This window comes from Symphalangus syndactylus, chromosome 15 (assembly GCF_028878055.3).
Source record: "Symphalangus syndactylus isolate Jambi chromosome 15, NHGRI_mSymSyn1-v2.1_pri, whole genome shotgun sequence".
NCBI lineage: Eukaryota > Metazoa > Chordata > Mammalia > Primates > Hylobatidae > Symphalangus > Symphalangus syndactylus.
Window position 1 is genome coordinate 97,486,226 of NC_072437.2, and position 24,205 is coordinate 97,510,430.

The window sequence follows — 24,205 nt, forward strand, 5'->3', positions numbered from 1 at the left end:
CACTGCTAACAGCTAAAATATACCATATTCAGCTATCTCCATTGTATCTTCTCTAATCCAGGGTTTCCACTGAATGTCTTGTGTCTCCTGCCCCAGCTGATTCAGCATTTTGAAAATCCCAATCAGTTCTGTAAGGATATAGCCGAAAGGATTGCTCAGGTATGAGTTACAGTTCCACACTCAGGCAGATCCATAGAGGCCTTCAGGAAGCCCCAATGTCAGGCAAATTACAAGGCCCAGAGAAGGCAGTGATTTTCTCAAAAACTGGAAATAATAATTAATATCACAGTAATGGACATATAGGGGTGGCTGATGCAAATTGTCTTGCTTGCTGTCATTCTTGAGAATGCAGGTGGGAAGAATTTGTGAAAATTATATTAGCCAAGCTAAGTACTTCCTGTAATTACCAAAAAGTGTATCAGTCTACTTTCCAGACAGCCAGAGTTTATAGTAAAATTGCTAACATTTCTTCCTATTCATTGGGCTATTTTATTCCTAATTGATTTTCTTATTTTAAAAGGTTTGTTTAGAAGAGAAGAACCCCAAACTTTCAAATCTTGCACATGTCATGACTCTTTATAAAACACACAGCTACACGAGGGACTGCGCCACGTGGGTCAATGTGGTCTGTCGATACCTTCATGAAGCATATGCTGACATTACCTTGAATATGGTTACCTACCTGGCAGAGGTAAGCTTTTTTTGTTTGTTTTTTTGAGACAGGGTCTCATTATGTTGCCCAGGCTGATCTCAACTCTTGGGCTCAAGCAGTCCTCCTGCCGTCGCCTCCCAGAGTGCTAGTATTACAGGCGTGGGCCACCATTCCCTGCCAGAGGTAAGCTTTGAAATGAAGGATAAAATCTATTACAGCTTCCAAGGGTAAATTATTTGCATAAAATTGATAATACACTCAGTATACTCTTAACTTCCATATAGTGTGTGCCTATTAAATATTATAATACATGCTAATGGAATCATTTTAAACTCTCACAACAGCACAGTGATGTAGATAATATCATACAGATCTGAGGCTCAGCCAGGTTACATAATTTTTCACAAGTTTAAAGCAGCAGAGTCAGCCTTTAAACCTAGATATAGCTGCCTCCAAAGCTTAAACTCCTTCTGTTTATTATGGTAACACCTGTCAGTACATGGCAGAGATCAGAAATTTTTATCCTAATTACTCTGGGTGTTCAAATCTTATTTAAGGAGTTACCTTGTGGCTTGATATGTTTAATGGTTGTTTGATCTAATTATCAAAGCATACATTCTGAAATAAACTTTATTCTCGCCTTTTATGTTTGTTTTTAAAACTGGAATGGTACTTTGTCATCATACTAATGTGTTTCTAGTATATTCATTACAAACCCTACACTGACTTCTGTGTATGTTGGTGCTAGAAATACACAGAATATTGTTGGGCAAGAGATGAAATGTATTCCGTTTAGCATCTTCAGTCTCCAACAAGTTTATTACACAAGGTCATGAAATCTATAAGGCAAATGATTGGTAATAGCTACCTTGTTTTAGCATTTTCAGTGTTGCTTTTTCTTCTGTGATAAGCATTCATAGCTATCACTAGCACCTTTCAGAAGAGATGAGGACAATCTATCCTAGTTTTTATTTTATTTATATCATCAATCCAGATGCCAGATAGGTTAAAAATCAGCCATTTTCTCAAAGGCTCCATAAGCCTGAAAGCATCTACCTAGCAGAGGAGAGATGCCCCATCCATCAACATTTATAGTTGATTGTGCAGGATTTTGACTTGCAATACAGATCAGTAATGTGTGAACTGTGTTCAGACTGTCAGCAGCCCAGGATTCACTTGCTCTTTCCACACCCACATCTCTGACATTTTAAGGAACCTCTCATAAGTACCACCCTGCTGGTTTTAATAGTCGTCTGGTCATACCTGTCCCTGCAAGAGTTAACTAAGAAAGCACACACACACCTCAGCACAGAAGTAGTACTGAGAGAACTGATTTGTTCTGCTTACAAAGGCAGACCTTGCCTCCTTTAAAATAAGGTGAAGTGTAGATAGCAAGGAGGTAACATTTGTTTGGCTCAGTAACCATAAGAAGTTTCAAAAATGCAAATTGTATGTAGCATATATATACAAGGGGATATTATTCAGGAAGAAATTCTGATGCGTGCTTCCACGTGGGTGAACCTTGAAGACATTATGCTAAGTGAAATAGGCCAGAGGACAAAAGGACAAATATGACAAGATTCTGCTTATATGAGGTACAGAGATTAAGCACATTTATAGAGAAAATGTAGAATAGTAGTTACCAGGAACTGAGGGCAGTTAGTAATGGAGAATTATTATTTTGTGGGTACAGAATTTCAGTTTGAGATGATGAACAAGTTCTGGAGGTAGATAGTGGTGATAGTTGCATAATAATGTGAATGTACTTGAGAAAACAGGTGGAAATAATTTGTGAAGATTATATTAGCCAAGCTAAGGACTTCTGTAACAACCAAAAAGTGTGTCAGTGTACTCTGGCAGTCTGGAAAGTAGACTGATACACTTTTTAAAAAATGGTTAAAAAGGTAAATTTTATGTTACGTGTTTTTTACTACCCATAAAAGAATTGGTTATCTAATTTGTTCTATTCAGTCCTTATCACAAAATTATCACCAAAAAATTTATTATGAACTTAACCAAGGTCCCACTGTATATAATATATATTAACTTCTGTTTCAATTACACATTCTTTCAGGTCTTGGCCATGCACATACATATAATTTTGTGTCACTGTGGTATTCCCTGGAACCTTCTCTGCTCACTTATTATTAACTTTGTGTGTATATTTCTAGGTGTTGGGGTAGCTCACAGAGTGCTGTTTTAAATAACTCTGGAAGTCTATCAGGTTAACGTAACACACTTTGCTTAACCATCTCCCTTTTGTTGCTAATGTTCATAATTTTTTCCATTACAAATGGTCTTGTTATGTAGATCTTTATCAAATGATATTTGAAATTTGATCAAATAATAATAGATTTTATCAAAATCCTTTTATCACATAATATCAAATGACTCTACATTTCCTGAAGTCGAATTATTCAGTCCTGTGGCATGGATTGTGGGCATGTTATTTAGTTCTTCAACATATTCGAGAAGTTGGTCTTCATAAAGATCCCCCCATTTGTAATACTATAAACAATGTATAAATATTCTTGTTTTCCTGTATCCCCACTAAATTTTGTCATTCCGTGTATTTTTTAATTTAATACTTTTTATTAATAATTTTGAACTATTTTAATGTATTTTCTTTCTAGTAAAGATACTCATTTTTCCACATTATAGATTTACATAATTATTTCCTCATGTGTTTTGTTTTGTTTTGTTTTGTTTTGAGACAGAGTCTTGCTCTTGTCACCTGGGCTGGAGTGCAGCAACGTGACGTTGGCTCACTGCAACTTCCACTTCCTGGGTTCACACAATTCTCCTGCCTCACCCTCCCGAGTAGCTGGGATTACAGGCACCCACCACTACGCCCAGCTAATTTTTGTATTTTTAGTAGAGACTGGGTTTCACCATGTTGGTCAGGCTGGTCTTGAACTTCTGACCTCAGGTGATCCACCCACCTCAGCCTCCCAAAGTGCTGGGATTACAGGCGTGAGCCACCGCGCCCAGCTCTTTCCTCACGTTTTAACCACTCCGTAAATATTGTGTAATTTCAACATTTAGTTGGGTCATCTCTATCAACTTTTTATTTTAAACAGTAAACTTTTATCATGATGTCTGTCACGTATATTTTTTCCTTATTTTGCTTTCCTTGTTTTGCTTCTTTATTTTTCCTTATTTGCTTATTTTGGACAATATCATTGATTTTTTATGATTATAAAAGCAGTATATATTCATAACAGAAAATTTGGAAGACGCAGGAAAGCTTTTAAAAAGAAAAGAAAAATTACCCAAAATTATAGAGAAACAATACTAACATTTTAAAATTTCTTTCCAATGTTATTTCTATATAACACACACATGTCAATATTGGCATCATCTATTAAAAAGACAATTGTGTATCCTTCGTTTCCCACTTACTATTATCTGATATCCTCCTCTGTCTTTAAAAATGTCATTCTATTAACTACATGATGTTTCAGTTTGCTGTTAACTTACATATCCATTTCCCTAGTGTTCAATATTTGAATTACTTACAAAGCTTTCTTGTTTTGTGTATGTTTTTTGCCATTATAAATAATGCTATGGTAAAATCTTATACATAAATCTTAACGTCTATCTCTGATTTGAGAAACGTTCCTAAAAGTATAATTACTGTGTCAAAATATTATGGACTTCTTCATTGCTCTTGATCTCATTTGCCAAACTATCCAATTTACATTTCTACTGATATGTAAGAATACCCATTTCTTTATCTCCCCATCAATACTGAGTATTATCAATTTCTAATCTTTGCCGGTTTGATAACTGACAGATTTTATCTTTTGTTTGAATTTGTAATTTTTGATAATTGGTGTCTGATGTTTTCCTTTTAGGTGTTTTTTAATATTTCATCATGTGAATTTTATACTTATATATTCGCATCTCCACACATGATATAGTCTATTTTGATAATATCTTCAGTTCTTCATAATTAGGATTTTATTTCCCCTCCAAAGGAAATGTGCAATCAAGCCAGGCGTGGTGGCTCTTGCCTATAATCCCAGATACTTGCGAGCTGAGGCAGGAGGATCTCTGGAGGCCAGGAGTTCGAGACTAGCCTGGGCAACATAGCAAGACCCTATCTCCTAAAAAAATAAAAATTAAAAAGGAAATGCACAATCCTAAATGTGTTGGAAAACACGGGTCGTTCCATACGGAGATCTGGTGTGTGACTGACTCCAGCCGCACTTTGCCCCCACAGCTGCTGGAGAAGGGCCTCCCTAGCGTGCAGCAGCCCCTGCTCCAGGTGATCTACAGTCTGCTCAGCTACATGGACCTTTCTGTCGTTCCTGTCAAACAGTTCAATGTGGAAGTTCTGAAGACGATTGAAAAATATGTGCAAGTGAGTACTTGGATAACTTCACTAAGCAACCAGTCATTCCAAAAAGATGGAGGCTTTTCCTGTAGCTTGGCTACAAAACCATCTGGGTACCAGGCCACTCATTCATTCCTTGACATCCATGACACAGCCAGGGCAATTAAGAGTGGGAGTTGGCCACACTCTGAGTAGTATTCTGAAGAGAATGAGCACACAAGACCCCGGCACACGCCAGTGCCTTCAAAAGGCACATTTCCGCCTCTTGGGGCCACAGGCTGAGTATTGAAAGCACACACCTGACTTGGAGGGCAGAGGCAGAGTCTTGGTTTTTATATCCCGTTTCAGAGAAGGAGAGGGGACAAGGAACTGTAGGAACTTTCACATGTGCCAGGTTCTAGGCCCGGTGTCTCAACATGTGAAGGGTTATTCAAAGGCTAAAATTGTCACTTTAGAGTTGAAGAGTGGTTAAGAAACTTGCATAAATATACTTGAAAATACTCCGACAAACAAACAAAAAACATTTGTTTGAGGGGATAAATAAAACAAGATGACAAAATGTGAATAGTTGATGAATAGTACAAAGGGGTTCATTAGACTAGTCTCTCTGTTTCTGTGTATATTTTAATATTCCCATAATAAACAGTCTTTATGTATATTTTTAAAACCAAGAGACTGGCCCCAAGATTTCAGTTAGTAAAGGCTGGAGCTGGTATTTGGATCCACAGCCAGTGTCTTTGTTTTATTGTGCCAGGCAGCCTTCCTGGCAGGATACTTGGACATCTCCAAACAGCTACAGATTTTTTGTTTGTTTGTTTTTGAAACTGAGTCTTGCTCTGTCCAGGCTGGAGTGCAGTGGCACAATCTCGGCTCACTGCAACCTCCGCCTCCCGGGTTCAAGCAATCCTTCTGCCTCAACCTCCCAAGTAGCTGGGACTACAGGCGTGTGCCACCATGCCCGGCTAATTTTTGTATTTTTAGTAGAGACAGGGTTTCACCATATTGGCCAGGCTGTTCTCAAACTCCTGACCTCGTGATCCACCGCCTTGGCCTCCCAAAGTGCTGGGATTACAGGCATGAACCACCACGTCCAGCCCAGAAAAAGCCATACTCTGAGAAGACCAGAAACACAATTTATTTTAATGAAAATAAAAATAAATATCAAGGCCAGGTGCAGTGGTTTATCCTGTAATCCCAGCACTTTGGGAGGCTGAGGCAAGAGGATCGCTTGAGGCCAGGAGTTCAAGACCAGCCTAGGCAACAAAGTGACATCCCATCTCTACAAAAATAAAAAAATTTAAAAAATCAGCAAGGTGTGGTGGTGCACACCTATAGTCCCAGCTACTTAGGAGGCTGGGGAGAGAGTTTCCCTTGAGCCCAGGAGATTGAGGTTACAGTGAACTGTGATCACACCACTGCACTCCAACCTGGCCAACAGAGTGATAGATAGGAAGACAGGAATATAGATAGATGGGAAGATAGCTCAAACACACCAGGACGAGTTTCTAGAGCCTGGAAGTTAATCTAAAACACATGACCACAGATTAAAGCAGGGAGGCTCCAGGCCATGGGAGTAGTGCAGGGCCACCGTGGGGTTAAGTAGAGAGTGCCTAGCTCAAGACCATAGACATCCTTTTCTCTACATTGTATTTGTCTCTCTATTTCTTCTCTAGAATGTACTTGGTAACTTGTAGGATTCAAGGGCAAATGCTAGGTTCTCTCTGGAAGCTCATTGACGAAGATATACAATATAAATTTTAGACATTCCTTTCCATCTTTACTTCACCAGATTACTTACAGAAATTATTTAATGCTGAAAGTGACTTGCAAGCATTTTTCAAGTGGCATTGCTCCGTATTACTTACACCACATAGGGTAGGCAGTCAGTTAACAGTTTCTCACTTCACTCACAGGAGACAGGTGGTCAGTTCACACCTTTCTACAAATGTGTGCCCCATTTTGTTGTTTAATGAGGCTGTCCATTTTGTCTTAGGCCTGCGGGCCACCTCTGATACCTTTTATCTTACCTCAAATAGTAGTTTATTTCACATTTAAACCATGGCTTCCCTTGTGCAGAATTTAATAGATGTTTTATTTCATGTGCTTTGACTGCAAAGTCCAGGCAAAAAATAATAAAAACTTTTATCAAATTCGTTTATCTATGTTTCTAATATTTTTATGGAAGCAGCACACAGTCTGATTGGAGGTTGTCACAGAAACAAAGATGGTAAAACTGAGTCTTAAATGAAGAGTAGGAATTTGACATGCCAATAAGGAGGGGAAAGGTATTCAAGGATGAGGGCATAGTATGAGTAAAGACACAGAGGCTGAGAGAGCTTGTCAAGTTTGGGGAACTCCAGCAGCAGCCTGGGGGAGATGACCCTTGCAGGCCGTGCTCAGAGAGTGTGGGCTCCACCCTGTCCACCAGAGGGAGCCTGTGAAGGAGTTTAGTCAGGGAAGTGGCTTGGTCTGAAGAGTTCTAGAAAGATCACTCTAGCTGGATCTGATGCACTTAAGGGCTGCAAACCAGGGCACCAGTAAGGGGCCATTGAGACAGTCCACGCAAGGCCCAAGAGGGTGCTGCTGAGCCCGTGCCAGCAGGAATGCAGTGGAGGGAACAGATTACCAGGAGGGAGGGAAAGAAAGGGTTAAGAAGGGCTTCCAGATTCCTGAGTTAAGTAGTGAGGAAGACAAGAAGTGAGAAGAAAAGAGGGCTGAAGACAGAGATCAAGGTACCCAGGAAGCAAATGGAGCAGGAGGAGCCAGAGGACTAGGAGGAGGACCAAGAAGACTGGAAACCGGAGGTGGGGAGAACTTTCAGAAAGAGTGAATTGAACAGTCAATGTCATAAAATGCATTGGGAGCCTTTTTTTTTTTCTCAAATTAAGGAGGTGCCTCATTACCAATAATGCATCTCATTAATAAGAATTTAATTTAGCTGAAATGGACAAAATTGGTCTTTTTTTATTTGTTTGTCTCCTAAACGTAGCTCCTTTTATATATACATTTGTCTTTTTATGTCATTTGCCTTTTATTTATCATGGAGCCTCCTGCACTGTTTTAAGTCAGTGAATTCTGACTGGTCACTAGCTTCTCACTGGTCATTCTGACATACATTAGCTTTAAAAAAATGAAATTATTTTTAACCCTCGAATGTTTTATTTCCTGCAGAGTGTTCACTGGAGAGAAGCTCTGAATATCTTGAAGCTGGTAGTTTCTCGGTCAGCCAGCCTTGTTTTACCTTCATACCAGCACAGTGACCTCTCAAAAATAGAAATACATCGAGTGTGGACGAGCGCTTCCAAGGAATTACCTGGGAAAACCCTGGACTTCCACTTCGATATTTCGGAGGTACTTAGCTATGTTAACTATTTCTGTGAACTTTAGCATGAATTTGTAGTAGCAAAGGTCAAAAGTAGTTGCCTGGAAAAAAGAAGACTTATTTGACAGTTATTTCAAATGAAGATTTCTAAGGACTAAATTAGGTTTTGCTTTTTAAAGAATGCATTGAGTGTCATATTCACTGGGACTCTCAGTTGGCAGCTTTTAAAAATAGAAACTAGCCTCAGTTATGTAAAAAAATGATTTTAAAAAGAGGTATTTAAAAATGGAACGATCACAAGCATTTTAAACCATGACCTTCACTCATTCTGTATCTGACAATGGTCATGTCTTCATATCCACAATATTCTCCCTGAGTGACAGCCAGTTCAGCAGATGACCAAAATTTGCAGGAATACAGACTCCACTTTTATAGTTGCTTCCCCAGTCTACACTATTTTTAAAACAAATAAAACTAAATTCTTGCCTTGAAGTGGGCAGGGGAGGGAGAGGGAGGAGCAAGAGACTAGGGACCCAAGCTAAGGAGTCAGGAAGAAAAGAAAGGATAGGAAGTGGTCATGTTTACCTGGTAGTCCATGAACAAACATTTGGGAGGCCTATATTGAAGTCTAAGATATAAAATAACTTTGCTTTCTCACATCTCTTACCCCATGACTCATGAACTCCCAAAGCAGAAACCGTACTCTGTTCCTGTTTATAACCAGGGCCTGGAACAACATCTGGTGCATAGTAGATCACTAGTAAATATTTCCAAACTCCGCTGAATGAATAAATTCACTAAGAAATAAACCTGGTGTCAAACACTGCATGTTCTCACTCATAAGTAGGAGTTGAACAATAAGAATACATGGACACAGGGAGGGGAACATCACACACCAAGGCCTGTCGGGGGTTGGGGAACAAGGGGAGGGATAGCATTAGGAGAAATACATAACGTAGATGACAGGTTGGTGGGTGCAGCAAGCCACCATGGCACATGTATACCTATGTAGCAAACCTGCACATTCTGCACATGTACCCCAGAACTTATATTTTTTAAAAAAAGAAATAAACCTGGTGTGCTTATATGGAACTTACTTGCACTATTATGTAGGTCATATCCAAGTTGGGTTTTTTATACAATGGTCCTCACTGACCTTTCATCGTTTCAGTATTCAGGATGAGATACTATTTGCTGCTATTGTGACACCTGCATCTATATTTAATATGTAAATAATATTAAGGTTTCAATTTAATCTTGGTCCATTTTCACATTTTTTTTTAACCTAGCTAGGGGGAAAAGCTATTTTTACTCTGCAATTTGAGTTTGTTGTGTTCCAAAGAGGTACAAAAAAACATGCAGCCAGTTAGCAGCATGCCCCAGAGACCCAGAACTGCCCCAGAATGATGGGTCTCAGGAGCCAGGTGTAAAATTGACAGTTTCTGCCACTGCCGAGGTCAGGCCCATGAGCTGGTGTCTGCAGCGGAGACCTGCTCGGAGCTCGAGTTTGCGAATTGCTGCCTATGCAGCCACCACACTCCGGAGCTCTCGGGAAGTGAAGTTTCTCAAGTGCTGCCCAAGTACCTGGCCCTGACCTCAGTCATTTGAATAATTGAAAAGATATAAATAAGTTAAATACATTTTTAAATAATTGAGCGTATATAAAGATTAATGATTAAAAGTTGGGAGAGGGAAAGGAATTTTGGTCTCTTGTTCTAACTATAAGAAATTTTTTCAAGTTTAAACAATCGAAAACTATTTGGTTTCCTCCATATTTTGCTTCTGTTTATCAGTGGTTTCTAAAGCATATTAAAGAACAAGCAGTTGCATTTTTCTGCCGCTAAAGAGGGGAGAAAATGTTGAAGATGCAAAACGACTCACAATGTATATGTGCATGTTGAGGAAAATGAGCCCACTTGTAACACTGAACTTCTCTAATCTTATTTTTAATCAAATAAGCAGCTCTTGGTTGCTTCTGGGGAGAAGGGTTTCATATATCACAAAACTATTGAGACAGAAGAATGTGCTTTTGTCTTCTTCTCAAGACTCCAATCATCGGGAGGCGGTATGATGAGCTGCAGAATTCTTCTGGGCGTGATGGGAAACCCAGGGCCATGGCTGTCACCCGGAGCACATCTTCCACTTCCTCAGGCTCCAACTCCAACGTCCTTGTTCCTGTGAGCTGGAAAAGGCCCCAGTATTCTCAGGTATGCAATCCTAAACCCACAGCCCTGGGAGGGAGTTTAGGGACCTGTTGAGTCCATATGGCTGGGTCATAAGGGATTCCCTCTTTCACCATCCCAACGTTGTCCACATAGTTCTCAGCACTTCCAAGGATGGGGTCTTGTGGCATTCCAAGGAAGCCATTTGCTCTTTGAACAGTTCATTACCTTGAGTTGAAGTCTGTCTCTTTGTTGCTTCTATCCATTGATTCCAGTTCTCTCAAGGCTTAGAAATTAAAATCTGGTCTCTCTTTCACATGGCAGCCCTTCAGACATTTAAAGAAATTCTGCCCCTCTGCCACTCTCCTAAATGAGTCCAAACAACACATCCTTAGTTCTCCCAACCAATTCTATAGCACTTGGACTCCCAAAGGGTTGATAGGGCTGCACACCCAAAGACCATCCTGTCTGCTGTCCACGGAACAGCACCCCAACCATAGTGTCCATGCACAGGCTGAGCCATGCAGATGGTGAGGGGCGGGGGCACTACTGCCAGATTCTCTGTAGTTCTGTCATCACAGCGTAGCAGAGATGCCATTGGACTTCCTGTCAAGTGAAACTTCTGCATTATTCAGGGGTCTTCTGTTGACTTGTTATAGAAACCCACTGAAAAATTACCTTATATGGTAAAGGAACTTATTAACTTACTCATCTTGGCTTCAAGCACAGTTGGCTCCTAGTTCACAAATGTCAGAAACTGGATTCTTAGACTGTCTCCTTCTCACTGTCCCCACCTTCCCTTCCCAACATCTTGGCCCTTGTTTTCCCCTCCAGTGACTTCGTTCTCAGGCAGGATTTTTCTATGGGAGGCCCAGATGACCTCTGGCAGCTCCAGGTTTACATGGTCTTTGGCTCTGATGACTTCAGAGCGACAGAGGCCTTTCCTCTTTTGACATCCATAGCAATTCTAGAAAGACTCTTGCAGGGCATGTGAGGGAGGCATAGCTTCACTTAGTGGGAATGGAGTCTTTCCGAGATAAAAAGAGGGACAGTGTTACCAGAAGAAGGTGAAGTGGGTGCTGGGAAGGACAAAGTGGGTGCCCAGGAGGACTCACCTTCTCTCTCAAAGGTTAGGGGAATGGAACATGTAGCATAGTGCTGGCTGCAACAGAGCAGGTTCTCAGTAAGTATTCAGCTGAAAACTTCATTGAAAGAGAGAAGAAAAATATACTGCCCAATGTGTCCTTCTACATTGATTCCTTCCCAAAATTGTAAAATGACCACTAAGACTTAGGAAAATCGTTTAGCGAGTCTTCTGCCATCCCTCAACCTCAAAGTCCTCCTGTCTCTGACCTTGAGCAGACACCATATTGAGTGTCTGTCCCCTCTATAATTTGGAAAGAAGGATGCAGTGAATCGAGTTCCGTTAAGAAGAAAAATCTAAGAGTGGCATTGGCCTCCTAGCAGTTTCCACATAACAAACCGTAAATCAGATTAAAGGGGGGAAAATCATTTTAAAGAGATTAGGAAGATTGCTTTAAAAATTCTCAACTCACCAATCATTCTGAGACCTGGGTTATCTGCCACTGGAAAAATGTAATGGTTTATAGAAGAATCCCTATGGTTAAGGGGCTGGAAAATAGGTTTATGAAGGAAAGGAACTGAGTCTGTTTAACTTGAGGAAGAAAAAACTAAGAAAGATTTAATATGGCTTAAAACGAATGAATTTTTTCATTCTACAGAAAGTATTCTTACATTCGAGAAAAAGAGACTCATGCTGTAACTTAATAGAGTTAAAGTGTAAGGAAAGCCTTGCTAATACTGAAAGTTTAACATATAAGAAAAGATTATCAAAGGAAGTGATAGATCTCCTTAAAGAACCTAGGGATTGATTTTCACATACACACACATATACACCCATTGGGATAACTTAGATCACCACTGTCTAGCAGAAACATAATGTGAGCTTCATTTTACATTGTCTATATAGTTACCTTTAAAAAAAGGAAAAACAGGCAAAATTAATTTTAATAATAAATGTTACCTAACCTACTATATTTAAAATATTATTTCAACATGTTTTCAATATTTTACAATTTTTAATTGCTATTTATGTTCTTGTTTCATACCTTTGTGTATTTTACATCTCAGTTCTCTCTATATGTCAAGTGCTATTGCCCTGTATGGCTAGTGGCTAGAAAACAGAGCAGATTTGCTCACAGGACCCCATAATGAAACCTGCCTTGTGTTTCTTTTCCAGAAGAGAACAAAAGAGAAGTTGGTGCATGTCCTTTCTCTGTGTGGCCAAGAAGTAGGACTGAGCAAAAATCCATCAGTAAGTTCTGTCATGTATCATAGTTATTTTGGTATCATATCTCCTTTTTCATTGGTCTATTTTTGCCTTTGGTCATATAATTTAGAGGATTCAACTGTGAATGACAAGTATGATAGCCACCGTCTTATGATAGCCACCGTCTTATGATAGCCACCGTCTTGAGCAAACCCCTGGACTATTTCTCCCCACACCATGATTTTTAATCACACTGAGTTCAGAAACAATGAAAGATCTTATTGGCTGTTCGCTCGTTTGTCTATGAATACTGTTTCTTTTCATTTTTTAATTTCTTGGATTTTTTTATAAATATGCCCAGACTTTCTTATAACATAAATAGTAATCTCTACTGACCACCATGTATGACATATATGCTCATATCTCTTGGATATAATTTTACTCTCTGTACACATGCTTCTTACTCTGATGTCATTAGCTTACCCACATACAATAAAGATGAAAATAATATGTTTCTTTGCATATAAACTTCCACTGATGTTACAATAAAAAAACTAAAAATAAAAATCATGCCATCAAGCTTTTGAATGAATGGAGGCTTCAAGTATTATAAGTAAACTTGGGAAGCTTTTCTAAAATTTAGAAAAATTTGAATTGTGTATACGAGTATAACAAAAACAATAGAAGTGTCTGCTGGTTTCACCAAGTATTTTTGTTTCACCTGTGTCACAGAATATTTATTATTTATGAAAAAGGAATAGCAAACTAAATAATTTCCCAACTAAAGTAAGAATTAGCAAACACATTTCTCGGTGGAGCTATTTTTAAATTTCAAAATAGATCCACTGACATAGTTCATGAGCAGGTGAAATATTAGAGGCTCATAAATACTTGCTAAAGTACAAAGTGGTATTTTTTATCATCTGGGAAAGCACCCCAGCCAGCCATCAGCTAAGCTGGACCTCCATTTAAGTCACTTCTTTGGTGTTATTGATCAGTGGGTTTTCTGCTGCTCCTGTGACAGTATTTAGGACAGAGGGGACAGTGGCAGAGGCAGATAGAGACTCCTAGCCCACAGCGAAGAGACCCAAGTATGTTTTTCCTCTGCAATGCAGCACTGCCAACAAGGCCTACTTCTTATCGCTTCAGGCTCCTACCGTCTGCCCTGTGCTAAGGCCTTTTCAGCTAAAATATTTACCTGGAGTAGGTTACAAATAAGAGAAGCAGCACTAACTAGGAAAGACAGCCTTCAGCTGAGGAAATCAGAAATCTCATGTCTCGTCTCTCACTGACTAGTTGACTAGTCCTCAGGGCTCTTTATCTCACATACACATTTGCAATCCCTGTGTAAAACTATGTGTCAGGTGCTATAATGAGAGGCTATCATATGCATCATATACTATTCTTAAACACTAGAGGAAAAAAGTACACTTGAAATCCATTCACTCTTTCTACTTTTGAGAGATGTTGATTATATTTAAATTCTTATAAATGATTTTGCCTACTTTTCAAGGACAACTAGGACATTGTAATGGTTATACAAAGAATACTATTAATTTTGTTTAATATCAATCTATGTTCAGTAGAGGCTGGATAGCAAAACATTTACTCTCATTTACAGTTTATTATATACCAAGTTCTACCAAAATGGGTCAGTGAAAAGAACCTAAACATAGAAGTTAATTTTAAAACATTAACATACTAAAGATTTTAGTAGTAAAAAAGGTTTTATTTTGTTTAAATCTACAGGAGAGGAATTTAAGTATAAGTTATGGGCCTGGTTACTCACCTACTCTTCTATGGACAAGTATTGTAATTTTTGGCTTCTGTTTTTTTATTTCTTATCAATTGCTGGTTTATCTCTAAAAGGGTTAAATCCTTTGTTCCCACATTCATTCTACAATAACATATCTTGGTATCAGTCCTTAAAATATTATTTATATGTATTTGATATATGTGTGTAAACGTGTATAATTTCTAACTCTAATCAGTTCAGAAACAGTGGAACATTTTCCTGGCTGCTCCAGTTTACACACACACACACACACACACACACACACACAGGTAGTATACAGTCTTCATCCATTAAGAAGCAGCGATGTGATTCTTGAACATTTTCCTGGTGCATGAACTTGCGTCTTTACCACGAGTTTAATCTGAAGGCACCTGTCCAACATAAATAATAAAAGAACATTCTAAAAATACCCACTGAAGGAATTAGGTGTGTACTGGAAATACGGTGCTATGAAGAGCCAATTACAGTTTTTCGTAGCACAAACAACCAAAGGGAGAACGGTTTCTCAGGAGAGGACTCTTGATTCGCAGGTGATTTTTTCATCGTGTGGGGATCTGGATCTGCTTGAGCACCAGACAAGCTTGGTATCTTCTGAGGACGGCGCCCGAGAGCAGGAGAACATGGATGACACCAACAGCGAGCAGCAGTTTAGAGTCTTCAGAGACTTCGACTTCCTAGATGTGGAGCTGGAGGATGGAGAGGTACGGTGTATTCTCTGTAAAAATAATCCCCGCACCCTTTTCCTTGACTAATGAAACTGTTCTTTTTACCTGCTAAATAATGAGTTTCTGTAACAAGATCTTTAATTGGAAGGTTGTAAACTTTATTTTGAATCAACTTATTCAAAGTACAGCCCCTAAACTTTGGCAAAAGTTACCACACCCTTCCTGTCTGAGACCATGGCAGAAGCTGCCAAGTTATTTCTAAATGGCAAAGACCTGAGTTTTAATGACCACACAAAGACTGTATGTGTGTGTGTGTAGTCCCAAGCTGGACTTAAAAAAAAAAATCACAAAAAACATTTCAGTTCTTAGCCTGTTCACTGGTACCTGAGTAAAATATGCTAAGCATTTAATCATTTCTAATGTGAAGTTTCTCTAATTTAATTCCTTCAAAGCTTGCCTGCTACAACATGAGACCAGAGCCTGAGGGCTCAAACATTTTTGTGCTTGATGAAATTGTTAGAACTGGAAACAAAATACAACGCACACAAGAGAGCTCTTTGCTCTGCTTAGCTCGGTGGCTGGTGTTCTAGACACTGGAGCAGCCAAGTTCAAGTCTCAGTGGGCAAATGCAGATTCGTTTATTTTGGATGATAATCATGGTAATAAGATACTTTCAGCTATGAATCATGTTTGCGAAAACAGGTATTGAGAGGAGGAGCATCACCTGTCAGTCACCTTCATTTCAGTAGCTTAGAGGCATATTCCACCTGAGAGGCAGTCTTTTGCCTCATGGGATCAAAAGTCAGTTCACTTAAGTGAGATTGGATGATGTAAAGGTGCCTGGTTCGGAACCTGGCTCATGGTGTTGTCAAGCTCATGTTTAACTGCACCAGATTTCCCAAACGACTCTCTGCTAGTCTTACAATTGAGGAGGCAGGCCCAGATCCCAAGTTTAGGATTTCCTGCAGCAGGTAGGCACCTCCTTACTTAACTACAGGCTTGTGGGAAATGATGCTTCAAGTAGCTGCTTACCTTCCCTAAAAGGATTTTGTTACTGACCAACCCACTTATGTCTAATTGAAGCCAAAGAGCCCTTTGCTTTTGTCCTTCCTGGCCCAGTGATGACCCTGGATGTCTGCCCCAGCAGGAGAGAATCATGTCCTCGGAATAAAGAAGGTGTTCTTCACCAATTCTTTCCCTGGAAAACAAGTTTAGCAGACCCAGTCCTTAAGCAGTATGAAGGCACTACTATAATGTATCCTTAAAATAACTGCCAGCTTAATTTTCACCTTGAATTGCTTAAGAACCAGTAAAAAGTATTGCAGGTTTCTATAATCCATAATAAATGATAGAGAGAGCATTCACTGAATGCAGTGAGGATAGTTTTAAGTCTAAACCAAATACAACTGTTTTGAATACTTTCAAAAATGTCTCTGAGACAGAGCTCAGAGTTCAGCTAATGTCAAAAGACCAGCTCCCTGATCTGACAACTGACCTAATGTTTGCTCTTCGGTTAAAATTCAAGCTTGGACACCTGTTTCCCTCTGGAAGTTATACAAGGGAGGGAAAAAACAGATGAAGCAAGAGAAGCATTATTTCCTGTCTCAGCCAGAGAAAAATGTTATGTGAAATGACCTAGCAGGAATGATGTAAAGCGAAGTAATCTGACACAATTTCAGAACAGCTCACAAATTTAGTTTCTATCAAAATAAAGGAAGGAAAAATCTGGGATGCCCATTACTTAAAAATAAATATTATACTAATGTTTTTCAGGGACAAGAAATAAGGAATACTACACCTTTTTTTCTGATCTCCTCTTTATTGTCCTAGCCAGCAATAACTAAAAAATCACAATGATTATTTTATCTTTCATTGTTAAGAGTTTATAAAGAAACTGGCTGGGCACAGTGGCTCACACCTGTAATCCCAGCACTCTTGGAGGCTGCGGCATCCTAGAGGATCACTTGTGTCCAGGGGTTTAAGACCAGCCTGGGCAACATAGCAAGACCGTGTCTCTACAAAAATTAAAATTAGCCAGGTGTGATAGCACATGCCTGTGGTCCCAGCTACTCAGGAGGCTGAGGTGGGAGTATCACTTGAGCCCAGGAGGTCAAGGCTGCAATGAGCCATGATTGCACCACTGCACTCAGACTGGATGACAGAGTGAGACCCTGTTTCCAAAAAAAAAATTTAGAAGAAGAAACTCACGGGGCTGAGAGTGTACATTTTATCCAAATAAAACAAGGCATTTGAGAATGTTTTGCTACTTCCCAATAAAATCACAGTAAGGGATTCTAGCATTCTTGGAGTAGAAGAGTGAAGATGCCTGGACTTCAGAGTCCAACAGCTCCAGGTTTGAATTTCACCTCTGCCACTGACCTTAGCTATATGACCTTAAGCATGGATGCAATTCCTCTTGCTCTCCACTTCTTTGTCTATTAAGTGGGTATAAGAATACAGGTTGAGCATTCCTCATCTGAAAATTCAAAATCTGAAATGCTCCAAAATTCTAAACTTTTTGAACACTAACACGACATCACAACTGAAAGATTCCACACGTGACCTCATGTTACAGGTCATAGTCAAAATGCAGTCAAAACTTTGTTTCATGCACAAAATTATTTCAAAATTGTATAAAATTATATTCAGGCTATGTACTTAAGGTGTATGTGAAACATAAACAAATTTCATGTTTAAACTTAGGTCCCATCCCCAAGATAATCTCATTATGTATATGCAAATACTTCAAAAATTTTTAAAAATCTGAAATTCAAAACACCTCTGGTCCCAAGCATTTTGAATAAGGCATACTCAACCTCTACCTGCCTGTAGAGCTGACATGAGGATTAAATAAAATAACCTATGTATAGTGTCTAGCAAAGTGTCAGGCATATAGTTGGCATTGTAAATGTTAGTCTCCTTGTACTGTCATTGGTGAATAATTTTAGTATATCCTCATCTGATAAAGTTGGGCATACTTGGCTTTTAGATCAAAACACAGTTGTCAAAAAAAGAAAGACAAGTTATTTTGTTATATCTATTCCTTTTCATTGGTCGCAGAATTTACTGAGTGATATCTACAAGAGTTTGCCCTTGAACTTTTTAGAATCTTTAAAAGGTGTTGTGTCTTTGCTATTAATTGCATATCAGCAGTAAGCATCATGATCACAAACACTTTTAGCTTTGTGAACAGGCTCAGGTGATGCCACCTTTATTTCCAGTTGATGACCCTCATTCGTGTTCCCATAACATTTAACAGTTTTTTCACGAATACATATTTAGGCATTCCAAAAAAAAAAAAAAAGTGTTGAGGAGACCAAAGTTGTCACAGAGGTAGAAAGCTATTTCAGAAATTGTAGTAATGATTTGTTATCCCAGCTCTATCATCCACAGCCAAAGGATTTGGAATTTCTGATGTTTAATGTTGATTTTTCTCTTTGGAGTTAGTGTATATTTACCTTTTCTTTTAAGGTGCACCTACTGAAGTGTATATTGTTAGCACTGTTAGTTAATGTGTTAACACTAAGAGAAATGTTCTTGAGTATCTTTAATATAATCATTGTAAATAGACCTTTTGTTTGTTTTTCTGCTCATTCAATCTGCTACCCAGGAACTTCAGGTAAGATGATGCTGTTTTTAATTCAAATATGCTAGTAGATGTTTTGCATCTTTGCAGATTTATAACAATGTAATTGCTTTTTTCCTCCCTTCCAGAATATATATGCTTATTTGCGTGCATATTTCCTTTTAGGTGTGTGATATAAGAGGTATTTTTCTTGGCTGCTCTAGTATGGAAATGTTTTCTAAAATGTAAATACATTTTTAAAATCTTTATATGCCTAGTTCTGAAAGTTGCATGATTATATCTCAGAGAAGTGGAGTTTTCAAATCTGATCTATGGCAATCCTATCATTTCTCATTAAGTGGTTGCACAACTGGATGGGTTTTATTGTTAAATTCTTGTATTAAAACTGAAATCACCAGGTACGACGGCTCCCACCTGTAATCCCAGCATTTTGGGAGGCTGAGGTGCCAGATCACTTGAGGCCAGGAGTTCAAGACCAGCCTAGCCAACATGGTGAAACCCTGTCTCTACTAAAAATATAAAAATTAGCCACGCCTGGAAGTGCACGCCTGTAATCCCAGCTACCCAGGAGGCTGAGGCAGGAGAATCCCTTGAACCCAAGAGGCAGAGGTTGCAGTGAACCAAGATCATGCCACTGCACTCCAGCCTGGGCAACAGAGCGAGACTGTGTCTCAAAAAAAAAAAAAAAGTGAAATTAACAATTTGCATCTAACTATATACCATATATACTTTCAATTGAATCTTTTTTTCCCCCAGGAATTAAAGGCTATCTCTATCTCTGTGTAGTGACTAGATAACTTTTCATCCAAACCAGGGCCCTTTTAAAAGTAAAAGGGGGTACTAATAATATTTATGCCCAAACCACAGGCATTAAAACCGGGATCATCCTGGGCAAAGTGACCTATGATCAGTCTCTATCTACGTATATCAGACTTACTCTAAGTAGAACATTTGGGGGAGTATATTTTTACCACAATGCACCCAAATTTCTTCAACAATAATTCTTGTTTGACAGAGTTCCAATATGAAAAAATATGTGTCAAAAAATAGTATTTCTAACATTTCTAGAATGTTTAATCATTAATACTTTCCCATCTCAGTGTAAATCCTGAGTGGTTTTTAAGTTTGATAACTGACATATACAGAGTGTTCATCTGGACTAGCCATCCTCTGCATTTTCTCACATATAGGAAACTGTTTTGACTTTTCACTTTGTATGTAACATAAAATACAAATCTGACATTTGGGGGAGAGGAAGGATGGAGGGTGGGTCTCCCACTAGGGCCATGCTGAGAAAGCCTGGTTGAGTTTTCATCACCATGGACTTTACCTGGGGCCAGACTGCAGCGTTGTTCCATCATCTCAACCTCTCAGCCACCGCCAGGGGAACCATTTCAACACCCTTGCTTCTAATGGAGATATTACATCTTCCAGCAAAACAGCCAAGCCTTATTCCTGCAAGAACAGCTTTCCCTGCCTCCCTATTTTCACACCTGATTGATTCAGGTCTTCACCAGAGCTGCCGCCAAATGAGCACTAGCAGTGACCTGTGCCTGGTGTAGCCTTCTCCCACCTGGATGTCTGTATTCCTCTGCAAGCTCCTGGTTCTGTCTCAGGTGCAGCGTGGGAGACCTCCAGAATTGCTGCCTAAGATAGTTCATCCAACCCTTCCAGTCATTTGGCACAAGAGAGTCAGTTTTGTGAATTTGTGTTGGTATATTTGTCCCTATAATTTTCACATTCTTCTCTTTTTACTCTGTATAGTTAGTATTCTGATTTTTCTGTATTTTCTTCCTTTCTTTACACATTGGATTTTCCTTTTCTTCTGAGAACTTTTGCCTCTTTCATATATTTTTTTATTTTCTCACTGCAGTGGCTATTTTTAAAATCCCAGTACAACAGTTAGCCATTTTCCACCAGAAAAAAAGAAAAAAAAATATGGTGGTAATTTATCATAGCAGATACTGGATGTTAGAAACAATATTCTGAGTCTGCATTCTTTTTTATAATCAAACAGCCCTAAGAGCAATCATAAATATCATATGTGAGGATGAATAATGCTAATTTCTATATCTTATCCAGATTGTGCTTAGGATTTGTGCCTGTTGCCTTCTACCATGAATATCCCAAGCAGACTTTGAAAAAGCTATGCCTCTGTTATATGACAGATCTGTGAGAATGGCAAGCTTGTTTCACTAGGAGACAGACACGACCCTCTGCTTTAAAACAGAGGGAAATTAATAAATGATAATGCTCATAAGTTTAACAGTAACTCACATCTCTCATATTATGTTGTTCACTGAGCTCTCATCAGAAAAAGTTGTTTTATTTTATTCCAATGAACCATCAGGCAGTGTTTCAAATTACCAGTAAATGAAAAGATTCTGTACTAGATTTTGTCAGATCATTTGTTTAGGTTAAAATTTGTGTATCACTCGGCTGAGTAATATTTTTCTTCCTTTATTCCTATCTTAACAGAGACAAAAATAAAACCCAAATCCATTTCTAGAAAAAAAAAGTTATGTTAGTCAAATACACTTATTTATTAACTGATGGTTTGTAGAGAAAGTCTGAATGCAACTAAAAGCTTTCTTTAACACTTACATGGCCACTTAAGCTAGTTCTCAGTAATTCAGAATATACAAATCAACAATAATATTTGGGGCCAGGTGCAGTGGCTCACGCCTGTAATCTCAGCACTTTGGGAGGCCGGGGTGGGTGGATCACTTGAGGTCAGGAGTTCAAGATCAGCCTGGCAACATGGCAAAATCCCGTCTCTACTAAAAATACAAAAAATTAGCCTGACATGGAACCTGGAAGGTGGAGGTTGCAGCGAGCTGAGATCGCGCGCGCCACTGTACCACTCCAGCCTGGGCAACAGCAAGACTCTGTCTCAAAAGAAAAAAAAAAAAAAAAAAAAAAATAGGCCGGGTGTGGTGGCTCACACCTGTAATCCCAGCACTGTGGGAGGCCGAGGCAGGTGGATCATGAGGTCAGGTGATCGAGACCAGTCTGGCCAACATAGTGAAACTCCATCTCTACTAAAAATACAGAAAATTAGCTGGGTGTGGTGGCACGTGCCTGTAATCCCAACTACTCGGGAGGCTGAGGCAGGAGAATGGCGTGAACCTGGGAGGTGGAGGTTGCAGTGAGCCGAGATCGCGCTGTTGCACTCCAGCCGGGGCGACAGTGTGAGACTCCATCTCAAAAAATAATAATAATAATATTTGGTACTGAGTCCAGGAAATTAACAGTTTTCTACACCGGGACAATTATTTAAAGATGAGCCTAAAGCAAAAGTTAAGGTATTGCCGCTCTGGCCTCTGCATAGTGCATGATCCATCAGACTTTGCCCAGCTGCTCTGATAGTCTTTAACTCTGCATTGTATCTGTGAAAACCGCTGTGGCAGAAATAGGCTGGAATGTTTACCTAATGCTCTTCCACTAAATACCCAAAGGATACTGGAATGTGCTACAAGCAGCATAGCTCCTACTTTTTTCTCCTTCTGAAAACAGTACTAAACAGGGGCCGACCTCAGGGTGGTGGGAGTGGGTGACACCTCTTTTGAAGTTTTCATACTAATGGTCTCTTTCTTACAGATTTTTGAAAACACAGATCATTGGTAGGTTTACCAAAATCAACTTTTTAAAAAATGTAATTATTACCCACCACGCCAAAGAAAAGTATGTAATCACTTCTACCTATGACTTCACATGAGTTTACATGAAAATAGTGTGCTTTTACTACTTTTCACATCGGGTAAACAAAGGTTTTGATACCGAAGTCAATGAAGGCCTAAGAGTTAATAATGACAATATTTGTGCCCAAGCTATGACTAACTGAATGTGTGAACATGTGAGTGCAAGAGGATTTTGGCATAAAAAAACCGGCTGATGGTGTGATTTCAGGGTGAGAGTATGGACAATTTCAACTGGGGAGTGCGCAGACGTTCTCTGGACAGCCTGGATAAGTGTGATATGCAGATTCTGGAGGAGCGCCAACTGTCAGGAAGCACTCCCAGCCTGAATAAAATGCACCATGAGGATTCCGATGAATCATCCGAGGAGGAGGACCTCACAGCCAGCCAGATCCTGGAGCACTCAGACCTAGTAAGTAGCAGCTCTCCCATTCCAAGAATTGGGAGGCTTATTTTTTGTAACTAACGCAGGAGGATAGTTTCCAGTTGCAGCTAAGGAAACTTTCCACAGCTGCTGAACTAAAATTGGAACCGTCAGGTGGTGTCATATGGGTTCTAGCTGGCAGAGTCTTCTCTGTACGTTGCAGATGGAAACAAAGACTGGGGTCCATGTGATTCACCCGGAAAGCCACCAGATCTGTTAAGGCCTAGATTTTTCCCAAATACCTTTTATGATTCTGGAATCTTTTTAAAAATTCCCCAGATCTCTAAAGTGTGGAGATATGACAGACGTTTTGACGTGATTATCTGAAAATACCTGGATTACTAGCTGCTATGTTTAGGCCCAATAATGGTGAAATGTGGAAGTTAAAAAATTAAGACGTATTAACCAACAACTAGAGAATAATTGGAGCTTTTAAAGAATGGGAACTTCATACTATGTTTAATTTCCTTTGCTTTTTAAACAGATCATGGCTCTCTCCCCCTCTGAAGAGACAAATCCCATGGAGCTGCTCACCACAGCCTGTGACTCGACCCCTGCAGAACCTCATTCCTTTAACACCAGAATGTCCAGCTTTGATGCTTCCTTGCCTGATATGAATAATCTGCAGATTTCTGAGGGTTCAAAGGTGAAGAGATTTTAACAATGATGATTTGTACTTCCCTTAAAACCCTTAAAAAAAAAACCACTTCCAATTTTCTGAGAATTCTTAAGGGGTCTCAAGTAGAAAGACTATCTTTATCTTTTTCTTTCTCTCTTTTTTAAAATAATAGAAGTTTGTGCACCTGAGCCTATGTTTTGAAGTTGTTTTACCCCCACAAACTTGAGCAGCCATCTTCTTCTTGGCTGAAAGACTTGATTTGAGGTCTTTTTAAAACGAGACATTTTGCATGAACACTGCTGGTGGATGGCAAAACCAGTGGTGTATGTCTGAGATGGCTGTGACTGGGAAACTGCTGATCTTTGTCATGAATTTTGTAAAACAATATGCTAAGTGAGGTGTGGGTGTACGCACATATTTGGGGGAATTTTTTCCTATGTAGGAAACAATTATACAATTTGTATATTGATTCAGTGCTTGCCTTTTGGCATGCTATCAGAATTTTTAATGTCAATCATAGTCTTATGCCAGATTCACACAAAACTCTTCTCGCCAGAGTCTGTGAGGAGAAAAGTAACTAATGGATGTAATTTTCTTAATTAGAAAAAATCTAACAGTATATATTTCATTTAAAGTTTATTTTATTAAAATGT

General features: G+C 39.2%; 1 protein-coding gene across 4 annotated transcripts in view; it reads left to right on the forward strand.

Annotated features, from left to right (window-relative positions):
• Positions 1-24,205, forward strand: part of FRY (FRY microtubule binding protein) — a 453,339-nt gene that overhangs the window by 392,823 nt on the left and 36,311 nt on the right. For 2 of the 4 annotated variants that reach the window (XM_063619275.1, XM_055244887.2), the window contains 10 exons: positions 62-159; positions 521-691; positions 4,878-5,018; positions 8,163-8,342; positions 10,359-10,520; positions 12,736-12,810; positions 15,091-15,261; positions 18,836-18,844; positions 22,721-22,921; positions 23,418-23,579. In XM_063619275.1, the coding sequence (XP_063475345.1) occupies positions 62-159; positions 521-691; positions 4,878-5,018; positions 8,163-8,342; positions 10,359-10,520; positions 12,736-12,810; positions 15,091-15,261; positions 18,836-18,844; positions 22,721-22,921; positions 23,418-23,579 (1,370 nt within the window). The remainder of the gene's footprint in view (positions 1-61; positions 160-520; positions 692-4,877; positions 5,019-8,162; positions 8,343-10,358; positions 10,521-12,735; positions 12,811-15,090; positions 15,262-18,835; positions 18,845-22,720; positions 22,922-23,417; positions 23,580-24,205) is intronic. The other 2 variants (XM_055244886.2, XM_055244888.2) reach the window with 1 other exon arrangement.